The 12,234-nt window shown below is 38.6% G+C and overlaps 1 protein-coding gene across 1 annotated transcript; it reads left to right on the top strand.

Annotated features, from left to right (window-relative positions):
• Positions 1 to 5,322: 5,322 nt before the first annotated feature.
• On the top strand, positions 5,323 to 11,802 carry Smp_138030 (mixed-lineage leukemia protein, mll, putative). Its single transcript, XM_018797720.1, has 2 exons — positions 5,323 to 8,239; positions 8,867 to 11,802. Exons 1-2 carry the CDS (start codon positions 5,791 to 5,793, stop codon positions 11,098 to 11,100), a joined length of 4,683 nt encoding a protein of 1,560 aa, XP_018646764.1. The 5' UTR covers positions 5,323 to 5,790; the 3' UTR covers positions 11,101 to 11,802.
• The last annotated feature ends 432 nt before the right edge of the window (positions 11,803 to 12,234 follow it).

Below are 12,234 nucleotides of genomic sequence, written 5' to 3' on the forward strand. Positions count from 1 at the left end.
AGAGCAGTATTGAGTAGTAAGTATTAACAAGGTTAGCCGATAACTCTTTACACTGTATGATAGGTTGTTGGCATGTCTTCTCGGATACCGGAAGTTTCCCAACCCGTACAACAACTTGTGTTACTATCTGCACAACGATGCTGATAAAAATATCCGGCTTCACCAGATCGACCAACTAAGATCGTTTATCATTGCTATTATGGAGGTTTCTTTTACTTTGTACTTTTTCCTACAGCATTCTTCAGCACGACGGGCATGGTCAACTACTATGGGGTTACAACTACCCAGCCGGAAGAATCTAATACACCATAACTTTAGAGATTATCAGCGATATCAGTGTTAGCCAAACACTGACAACAAAACAACCTAACTGTTCCGTTAAAAAATGATGTAGATTGGATTCCGCATGACTGTGACGTCTTAAAACTGCCCTCATCTATTATTGTGACACGGCCGATTGACACGCTAGTAGAATACGACCCAAATAACAAAAAGTTCAGGTACCAAAGTTTGTTCGTAAATTACAAGTAAGCAACTCGAATATGTTGTCCTAATAACTATTATCGCAATTGCACAAAAAATCCTCAATTTGTAAGTTTCTGGAGCAAGGCTTTTAAAATAGGGAGCCAGAAGGTGTGAGAATAAAATGTTCGAGATCAACGTTATGAACAAATAAGTACAAAAGTTGACTTAAACAACGTATCCAAAACAGTGGAACTGATAATATCCAATATAACAGTTAGTTATCAGTGAAATGATTTCAGTTCCTCCAGTAGAACAGATTCTGGTAAAACGGTAGATACTCATCTCTCAACGCCAGTTAATTCAAGACCTACTGTTTGTATTGAATGTGTTACCAATAGCAAGTCCATTTACAATGATTACACAAAAATACCTAAGCGAATACACTACCAGGTTGTACAGTTCAAAGTTACATTCAACAACAATTGTACGATCGAATCTAAAACTACATCAAGTCAATGAACCTTGAAATAATGCGAGTTAAATACTGGTTATAACAACAACACTTTAAATAATTTGAGAATATTCTATCATTAGACGGTTGACTGATTCTATCAATTCGAACGGCATCAATTAAAACCTAAGAAGGGACTGTTTCAGTCATTACGTTTAAAGGTTTGTAGCTGTAAATGAACCCCAAAATCGATAGCTCTGTAAGTCTTCGACATTCGATGCTAACCGTGTTAGTTTTAATGGCCTCACCTAGCTGAAAGTGCTCAGGCATGCATTCGCATCAGATCACGAGTCAGTAAATCGTGCCTTACTTCACCCACAACCAATATCCAGCTTAGACTGATCACTTTTCAATACATCGATATTCTATCAAATATGTCTTCGAACCTCTCCACTTCTGACTTCTGCTTTCACTGGGTTGGCACGTTTCGATTATAGGTGTTACTGGTTAAGGTGTTGTCAAACTTCGTATACACGTAGCATCTTAGGTGGTGAGCTCGCTCTGATCTGGTACACATATTCTTAGGCAGTGAGTCTGTTCGGTTTTGGAACCTTATATATCAACTTTTTTACTCGTGAAATCTCTAGGTTAATTGGAGCAAAACGAACGCATGCCATAGAAACCGCATAGATAGGGTGGAAACCGAATTTCCAGTTAGAATAAATGATAATAATCTTATCTAAGAACCAAATAAACAGGATATATAAATAAATGTATGGATGAACGGGTTTCTACAAACAAACACACGTACAAAGACACGAAACTCTTACTCCGTTTACTTAGTGAAGATCAAATTTTCTGATAGTACAACTGGAGAGTCTACTTCTCTGTTTGCTACTATCATTTATAGTGATGCAAGGTTAGAAGTACCAGCCCAGAAATCTAAATTGGTTGAAGTGGTTGTAGTTCTCATCGGGCTAACAGTTTGGAGATCCGGGTAGGCGTCATAACACTAACCCTTTTCAGATCTTAACATACTGAAAGCCCGAAAATCAAATTGAACCAAAAAGAGATTAGTGGAAGGTTTTATTACTGGTTATCGTGGGAGCAGTGAAAATAATCGTTAGGCCTTGTCAGATTCGACTTTAATTGGAATTCTACTCTGGATTTTCTGGATGATCAATGGTCTCAAGCTGTTTACTCAAGTTCTTGATGATTCTTCTAGTCCTCAAGATAGCCTTGACACGTGTAGCGAATAATTTGCACGTCGTTCTTAAATAAGCGATTTGAGAAAGTTGTGAGGGAGGCTTATACCCCGGACTTCTCATGCATGTTGAGTTATATCTGGGGAAAAGACTGAAGTAATCATGAAGAGACAATCACGAAGTCAAATTGATTTCCGAGGCTAGATAGGTGCAGTTAGTTGTTGTGTGGTGCGGTATGCAGCTTCACATAATAATGTGCATCAACTTATATGAACTTCAATGTACTAGAGACTATTTTGGCAAAATGGATGATAGAGAAGCCACATATGTTATCAGAGTAAAGGACTACACATCTTGTAAATTTTTTAACTATAGAGATAACAGAACGTTACTATGTGAGGTACGAATAAGTGGTGACTCAAACTTCAAGTTGTAACAGAGCATAATATGATGCTTGGAACGACTCGCTATCAATACAATGGATTTGTGTTATTAATTAATGTCAATCACCTAAGTTATCAAGGCTTTGAAGAAGCTTAGTCTAATGAACCAAGTTGTAGGAACAAGTCATTGACACCAGACTGTGAATATCACCTTACAGCAAAATGACCTACGTGGTGGCGACAAGACAGTTGATGGCACGGAATTGAGATGAAGTTCAGAATCTGTTGGTGAAGTTGCCGAAAACATGGTGAAGTCAGATCAGTGCTTGCTCACTATACCCTGGAATCAACTACATGATGAAGAGTGTGGGAAAGCTGTATGTGGGTAGCATCATCAGTTCTGACCGCTCCTCAGATGTGCTGAATTGTCTGCTTGGGTGTGTATGTGGTTCGAGTGTTCTAATTTTCCTTTCTATTGCGAGCCCTGTCGTCGACAGCTCAGGGCAATATGTGTTGTTGAAAAAGAGGTGGACTCCCCTTTTGTTCGGCAGTGTCAAGGAAGGTAGAGTATTGGCACTTGATCTCTGTTTGGTAGCTTTGAAATCCGATTAGATGGTGAATCCATAGTCATCTTGATGATTGTCGATGGCTATCCTATTGCAGAGCGATAAATAAAACGTTGAGAACTTTTTCTAAACATAAAATGTTCCGTTTTAGAAGACCTAGATAGCAATGGTATTCTTGAAGAAATTTCGATATTTCGGTTCAGTTTTAGTGAGCTCACAGCAAAAAAATTCGATACATGATGAATGTTGGATTCAAGATTAGACTGCTTCAATGTCTGTTCGAATATTAAAATCTCAGTCACCCACTTTCGAGCTGGATTATTAAAAAAATTAACCAATAACTTCCTTGTCATTACGTAACCGACGTTCAAAATGATGCAGATACCCAGGAGAGGCACTGCAATGAGGAATGTCGGCACAAATAAAAATACTAGTGCCTGAATAGTATTTCATTAAACTGGCACCGGCACCTGATTAAATGAACTTGCCACGATAGGAAAAATATTTCTACTAGTCAAAGGAAAACAATCCAGACCGAAGAAGTTTAGATGAATTTAATTCTCCAGAAATATGAACAGTCAACGGGAAAACTATTCTTATATAAATATACAGTAATGGGAAACATTCACAAAATCAAACGAGGAACGTGCTTCAAAATAAACCCCACGACACATTTCAAAAAGTACCAATCGATGTTTGGCAGTCCAGTTTATATAACTCCACAAAAAAACATTAAGTAGAACAAAGGTGAAACGGTTATTAAAGGACTCAACCATAGTAAGAAAATGGGGGGATTCAAAATTTGTAGATAATATAGTAATAATAACTGCAGTCAAACTCAAGAGTGGAAGTCGATTAACAAGATCCCGACGACAAGAGAAAAAGTACATACTACGCGAATCGAAAAGGCTAGTCATAGGAAAAACCATGGATGGAAGTGTTTTCTCCATATTCGCACATGAGCGTACACAAATAAATCACACACTGACAGACCGTATATACTGGGTAACCCATAGAATAGGTACGCTAGCAGATTCATGGCTTCTTCATTAACAGAAGTACTGAATAGCAAACTTGATGGTTGGAAAAATAGCTTCGAAATTTCTACCTCTTAAAGACAAAGTGAGTCCAGCCTACAGGTTATGGTCTGGGGGAGGGACTGCCGACGGATTATATGTGTGCAATTTAAATGTAGTAGCTTTTTCTTTGACTCATGTTTATAATCTAAGTTTGGCCTCATCTTTTTATCTAGGCTTCGCGTTGGCTTAATAATATATATATCGAGGCCCACCAGAACTAAAAGGTTTAACGGTGTTATCACCACAAAATGCCTGATTTGGAACGATTGATAGTACATGCTTACAACCATTGACTAACAATTGGTAGAATATATATAGGGGTTTATATATCCGTAGTTCGACAGGCACCCATCGGTAAAGATTGTCCAAATGAACTTCCACCTCTTACAAATTAACTGCTAGATACACACTGGCTCATACTTAAATACCTAAACATATATGTAAATACACCACAAGTATTCGGAGTCTGACAACACCTTAACCAGTAACACCTATAATCGAAACGTGTCAACCCAGTGAAAGCAGAAGTCAGAAGTGGAGAGGTTCGAAGACATATTTGATAGAATATCGATGTATTGAAAAGTGATCAGTCTAAGCTGGATATTGGTTGTGGGTGAAGTAAGGCACGATTTACTGACTCGTGATCTGATGCGAATGCATGCCTGAGCACTTTCAGCTAGGTGAGGCCATTAAAACTAACACGGTTAGCATCGAATGTCGAAGACTTACAGAGCTATTGATTTTAGGGATTTATTCACCGCTAAAACCCAAAAACTTTATGTGATAGCTGGTAAACCATTCCAAATTAATCATTGTGCTTAGCCAAAGTGTGAGTTTTGCAGCATTCATATTGCTTATCCGTTTAGGTCTGATACAACAAATTGTAATCAGGAATATCCTGGTCCTTTAGGTTTTCTTAGAAAGAAATCGGTCATCCCATAAAAATTATATGTCCTTACGTGTAAAAACAGTAATTTCCTATAGTATTTAGGTGTAAAGACAATCAGCTAGCTTCAAACATTTCGCGATAAGCAGAGAAATCTGATTAAGGCTTTATTGCGCTACACCCCAGTAAAATGGGATCTACATTAGGAATACCATACCAATAATTTTTAGTCACTCATAATCTGTTACCAAGATCAAAGTGTCAATACGCTTTAAACCCTTAATAATGATAAATATAAGTTGTTCCCGATATAGCTACAGCTACCCCAGACCAACTGTTATTTTCAACACTAATACATTCACTAAATCACTGAGTGTACCTGGAGTTTAGAAAACTTGAATCATCCCCCATTGTATCTGACTTTCTGATAAGTGATTTGGGCAAAAATCTGAGATGTGTGCGCTTTGTTTAAAGTAACGTCATGATATGATTTCCTTCTTTGAACGCGTATGGTTTGTCCTAATGCTTTAGAGTTTGGAATTATTTCTCATGACGGTAAGTAGTTTCACCGTGTTTTGTGTCAGAGTGTTTAATTGAAATTAGCCACTAAGTACGTGATTATTAACACAACAGTTTCAATAGCTATCCTTAACAGTCGAATGCACTTGCGAGTTAGTTATGACTATGATTAGTTATTCTGTTCAAACTGGTTTTTTTCAGCTCAGGAGGCAACATTTTAATGCGCGTCATGTGGTATGGAGTTCAGTGGAATGAATAAGACGTCCGAGGAGACATTAAGTTATTTGAGTTCTTCGGCAACAGCTCATCCTTCTCTGTACAAAACTTTGCGATATAGTCCTGGTAATGAATATGGTGAAAAAAGTTTATCTCATAGTTCACCCGAAGGCCAGGTTCTTCGCTTAGTTGACGCGTTCCACTGTCCATTTAATAACGATCTTAGGGAATGTGAATCCCCCCAAATCCCTATGGTGTCAGCTATGTGCAATCGTTTGGTCCCATCGGACATATCATCTGGATTTGTTGATAGATCTGAGTTTGACCACTCAAAAGTACTGAATAACAACGAAAAACCAGCAGCTCCTGAAGTAGGTGACACAACTGTACTTCTCAAACCTGATCTCAATGATAAGGCTTTTCCTTGTTCTGCAACGAAAGTAGTAAATAACTCACCTTCACCTGCAAGCAATTTAATACCAGATGCTGTATGTATCCCTTCTCCATGTAACGGATCTTTATCTAGACCAGAAAGTAACAGTGATGAGTCGTGTCAGGTCGATAAACCTGAAACAGGTAGGGATGTTAATGGTTGCAGACCTACTGATGTCTCCCCGACTCACGATCAGGAGCGTGCTAAGATGGACTTGGATAAGTTGGATGAAACAATTGACTATGTGTTGTCAGTCGCACGGAGTGACGAGCCTTGTGAAGGGATGTTTGTACTTACCTGTAGAGCACGAGAGTCTACTGTTACGTCCTCACCAAATCCTAGAGTTAATACTCCTAGTTCTGAACTTATAAATTCTCCGACAATTTCTCCAGCTCCGTCTCCTCACTCCAACAATTTAAATTCTCCCGTGCTTCAAACCTGTAAAACTCAAGCTGTGTTTCAATCCAACTCCTCATGCAGCATGGTGTCCCCACAACCTATGCAACGTTATATAGTGGATCAAACCCATGGGATTATTCAGTTGTCATCAAATCCATCTCAGTGTGTCTCTGCTCATTATGGTAACCAGGGTGTTTCTTTCGTCCAGTTATGCTCAGACTCTTCCTCTAACCCCGTATTTCAGGTTTCTCAGCACCATATCGTTTCACAAATCAGTCAGCCTCTAACAACAAATACACACGTCTTGTTTCATCCCAGCATGCTACATAGCTTTCAGAATCATCCAGGGCAACAAGCTCAGTTTACAATACCACATTCCACATTGCCTACTGCTTCAGTTCAAAGAATAAGTACTCCAATTTTATCTCCTGTACGAACTAGCGTCTTACAAAACGTTGTTAATCAAGTTGCCAAATCTTCAGATACCAACATAACATCCTATCCTGTATCTAATCACATCATAGAAAGTACAAATCCACCCATTTCCACTCAAGCAGTTTCCATTAATCCTCCAAATATTTGTGTTGTGCAGTCTCCTCAGTCCTTGCTTTGTGGTACTGTTGGAACACCTGTGTCTTTAGAAGCTTCAGGTGACGTTAAGTACTCACTATCTGTTCCTACTGTTACTAATGATCAAAATTGCTCACAAACAAATTCCTCGGTAGCCTTTCGCCATCCCATTATTCCTGTCAATACAACTTCCCCCATGCTCCCCACATCTTCCATAGGTGTATCCAGTCACGGTCTTCCAGTAACTAACAGCCACATCACTACTTGTTCCCAAAGCATCACAAGTACACCTAGGAAGCGGTCGCATGCCTCAACATCAGGGAATAATAAACGTCGAAAAACTGTCGGCAGTCCATCATATCCTGTCGTTCCAGTCTCAAACAAAAATATCACCGTTCACGAAGCTTCTATTCGTTCTTTACATTCGGGCGCTCAGGAACAGATTGATAAATTAAAAGGTGTTGATCTAAAATCATTAGTCTCAGCTCCCACTCTGCAACCTTTTTTTTCAGTCCTTCCACCCACTGGTTCATGTGATTCGCCGTTTCCTAGAGGTGCTGATGAAGCATTTTACCACAAACATGGTTTAAAATACTCTCGTGGACGTATGTCTCTTAAATTCCCCAAGTGTATAGATCGGACTACTTCACACGAAGTTGTCGATTCATATCTTACACAGCATCTTAAAGTAGTGGTACCACCTGGTCCCGTTATTTATCCATCTAAATGCTTCAAGCGGCAATCTGTTGAATGTCATTCAGTGTGCGCCTCTCCGGAACCTCCATCATTTGAGAATAACATGAAAACTCTATTCTCGAGAATGAATCAATTTACCAAGAAGTATTCAAAAGATGTTTATGATGAAACCAAAGTTGGGTATGACTCGTGCAAATTATCGGGTGAGACACTCATACCTCAGCCACTGCTTCAAATGTTTTCTCAAAACCCATCAAATTCTTTGGAAAGGACTGAGACGGATAGATGTACTCCTCCGCTCGCTCTGTATCATATGCCTAATCCTCGCCTGCTTTGTCAACCCATTCATTTAGCTCCTTGTTCTGGAACAGGTATGGATTCAGGACTAACTAAGGTTAACGGTTCAAACATATCTACTCTAAAGGCTGAACAGAATATCCCAGGTCTAGACACACATAAAAGTGTAATGAGTGAGTCTTCAATGTCCGTCGATCTAAATCCATGCACTCCATTCGTCGATTCAGAAACTGGTGAAATCATGGTTTCACCCCAGTTAAAATCAACAAAGGCGTCTCTAGGTCCTACTTTAAATGAGGATGACAAGTTACATATCACGTTCACCGTAAATCCTTCAGCAACTGTAAACATATCGAAAATCATCCACCGAATCTCTGAAATATTGGGTGTAGAAGAAAATTCCATTGACTGTCAAATCACCAGGTCAGGTGCACAAATAACTTTAGATCAGAAGCAATCCCAAAGTGAAGTTGTGATGCGTAACCTAGAAACTCATTTAAGACAGCAGTTTACACCACTGTCCTTACAATTTGAAAAGGATTCAAGAGATTGTTTAGCACAGGGAATCTACAGTTCCAGTCATATACAATCTAACACACTAGAAAATACGCCTCATACGAAACTTCTTCCATCTAATCTGCCCCAGTTAAGTTCATGCAAATTAGAGTGTGATACTGTTAATAAAACTGATTTCAGTCCAGTTTATTCACAGGAAACATGTCGTTACTCTGAGGAACCCGTCAGCATTACTTCTATACTCGCCAGCAGGAACCGCTCTGCGAAATCGTGCAAAATGTGTGGTAAACCAGTCTCTCCTCATATGATGCAGCGCAAGTGGTTGGATGAATTATGTTCAGTCAGTGGAATATCCATGAATTTTGATAATGCAGTCGATCTTCTGTTTTGTTCTAGTGACTGTTTGTATGGTTTCGCCCGCCTTTTGTCTTGTTATCAAAATAAGTACTCGGAAACGTCACTGGATTATTCCTCACAAACAGATATATTAAACATCAGGAATTGTTATAACTTTGAACAACAGCGACAGCTTATAATGACTGACTTTCCGTGCTCTATGCCCATATTATTACAAAACAACTTATCGAAATCAAAACCTAACCTCAAACGCCAGCATCCTCAACAGTGCGTTACAAATAAGAAACGTTCAACAAATACTTCTACAGTTCCCTCCAAATTTAGGAAATGGCAAGGTATACGATGGAGACAATATGTGTCCGATACCCATCATCCATCGGACACGTCATCCAGACGTAACATAGTCGATGATGCTCTCAGTCCTTTTATAAGTAATCCTGCAGTTATGCGTGCTCCACATTCCGAAGATAAACGATTGTGCGATTTGTGTCATCAAGCTGGAGATGCTCCTGAAGACGGTGCTGGTCGTTTACTCCCTCTAGACTTAGATAATTGGATACACATTAACTGTGCTTTATGGTGCTATGAGGTGTATGAAACTATCGGAGGATCCCTAAACAATTTAGATGTCTGGTTAGCTAAAGCAAAAGAGACAGCTTGTACACAGTGCGGTTTACTTGGTGCTGGTTTGCCTTGTTATAATCCAAAATGTTCCTACGTTTATCATGTACCATGTGCAATCAAAATACGATGCATGTTCTTCACGGATCGTGGTATGTATTGTCCCCAACACCAACCTAAAGAAATCCATCCAATGCAGTTATCCTCTTTAGCGGTCAGTCGACGTGTATACATTAGCCGTGATGAAAACAGTCAAGTAGCTCGTGTGGTGCATGAAGATAGTGATAAACATGTTGTTCGCATTGGAGGAGTATCTTTACATTCGATTGGTCAGTTATTACCTCACCAGATTGACAGTGGGAACTTTCATAATCGTCGGAATATATATCCCACTGGGATGTGTTCCACTCGGATTTACTGGTCAATGCGCCGACCGCGTTCTCGAGCAAAATATGTCTGCGAAATATTGGAAAAGGACTCTCATCCCTTTTTCCGCATAACAGCAATCGATAGGGATATGGAAAATGTGTCTGTTACGCACGAGACTTGCGACGGGGCTTGGCAGATAATTCTGTCACGAATTGAGGTTCTTTGTAAAGAACATAAATTAGTAAAACTTTTCCCACAACTTCTTAGAGGGGAAGATTTATTTGGTTTAAACGAATCTCATATAGTTCGAGCCGTAGAATCTCTACCAGGTGTAGAGGGTTTGAGGGATTATGTTTTCAATTTCGGACGTCTTGAATTAATATCTGAAATGCCGTTAGCCATAAACCCATCTGGATGTGCACGATCAGAGCCGAAAATGCAAACTTATGTGAAACGTATGCATGATGCTGGCGAATATTCCATTTCATTTAATCACCGAACAAGTCTACCGGGTGTTCGACGTTTATCTCATCCAAGTTTCAATGGAACAACTTGTAGCAACGGAGTGTATAATATAGATACGGCATCAAAACAGCATCAAAGCAGTCGTTCTCAACAGTATCGAAAATTAAAGACAGAAGTTAATTCCAACGTTATTCTCGGTCGATCGCGTATTCAGGGATTAGGTTTATTTGCTGCACGGGATTTGGAACAACAAACTATGGTAATTGAATACGTAGGTGAGTTAATCCGCTTAGAAATAGCCAATAAAAGAGAAAAGAACTATGAAGCTCATAACAGAGGCATATATATGTTTCGTCTTGATGATGATACAGTAATTGATGCGACTGTTTGTGGGGGACTCGCTCGATATATTAACCATTCCTGCCAACCAAACTGCCTCGCTGAGTTCGTCAACTTCGGTGGTCATTCACATATTGTGATAATTACTAACAGACGGATAAAAAAGGGTGAAGAGTTATGTTATGACTATAATTTTGACTTAGAAGATAGAAGCGACAAAATTCCTTGCCTTTGCAGAGCTCCAAATTGTCGGAAATGGATGAACTAGTAGCTTTGTAAATCTTTGTTTGCAATACTTTTTGTGAGACAACTATTGTAGATAGGTATACTTCGACTCCCTAGATTATTATTCAACCCAGTCTAGTGCTTCTCAATAACCATCCAGTATAGTTTATAGTGCCTTTACATACTTCACTTGGATTTGTACATTTCATGCCACTTAGTATTCTATATTTCATTCCTAATGTATGTTATGTACAGCTTTTACTTATTTGTTATGTTTTTAATTTCTCTCAGTTATGTTTAAGATATAGTGGTATTTTTATGTATATTGTCAACTCATGTGCATAGTTCTAACGCATTACGGGTGTACAGTGATTTCGTGTTCCATATCAACTTTGTCCCCATGTATTATACTTATTTGTACAGACCAATTATGTACCTTATTCATTTCTTTCACATTCCCTAATGTTGTATATATGTTTGATCCAACTAATTGTCCTTTCTAGTTTTGTTTGAAAAATTTGAGTATCGATTGCAGCCAATTATTTTGGTTTATTACACGTTTGAGTATCATTGTGGCTTCATTTTTCTTAGCAATAATAGTGATTTCAAGAAATAATTCAGATGTACCTAATTTCTATGCTTCAGCTAAGTAAAACTTTTTACTAAAGTGAACAAACCACGCACTCACTGTAACTGTACTTGTACACGCATGCATTTGAATAATAAAAATTGTTTTCTTTGCGAATGGTTCTCAAGGTGTAACCACTTAAGTGTCTTCGTCTATTTTCACTTTGACCATTATACCATTGGGAATTCATAATTTTCCAGTCGTCGGATAAATTACTTAATGTCGCGACTTTTTGTATTCAAAATCACAATAGTTAATCAGTTGCATTTAACATTTAATAAGCATTATAAATGTCATTGTTCTTCAAGATTGGTTCAAGTCAGATGTATGATTTTAATAATTAGAGTATTCTACTTTTAACCAATAAACCTCAAGTTCGAGCTTCCCACCTATCATAATGCTATCATGCGGCTGTTAATTTTAACCACACAAAATGTGGCTCAAAGCCAAGCTCACAAGCCTTTATTTGGTTTATCTATCACTATTCTAAACATTTGGTCTTCATTTTGTGGCATTTATTAACTTGCATAACGATCTTGCCTGTAATAT

The sequence above is a fragment of the Schistosoma mansoni genome, assembly GCF_000237925.1.
Source record: "Schistosoma mansoni, WGS project CABG00000000 data, supercontig 0163, strain Puerto Rico, whole genome shotgun sequence".
In the NCBI taxonomy this organism is placed as follows: domain Eukaryota; kingdom Metazoa; phylum Platyhelminthes; class Trematoda; order Strigeidida; family Schistosomatidae; genus Schistosoma; species Schistosoma mansoni.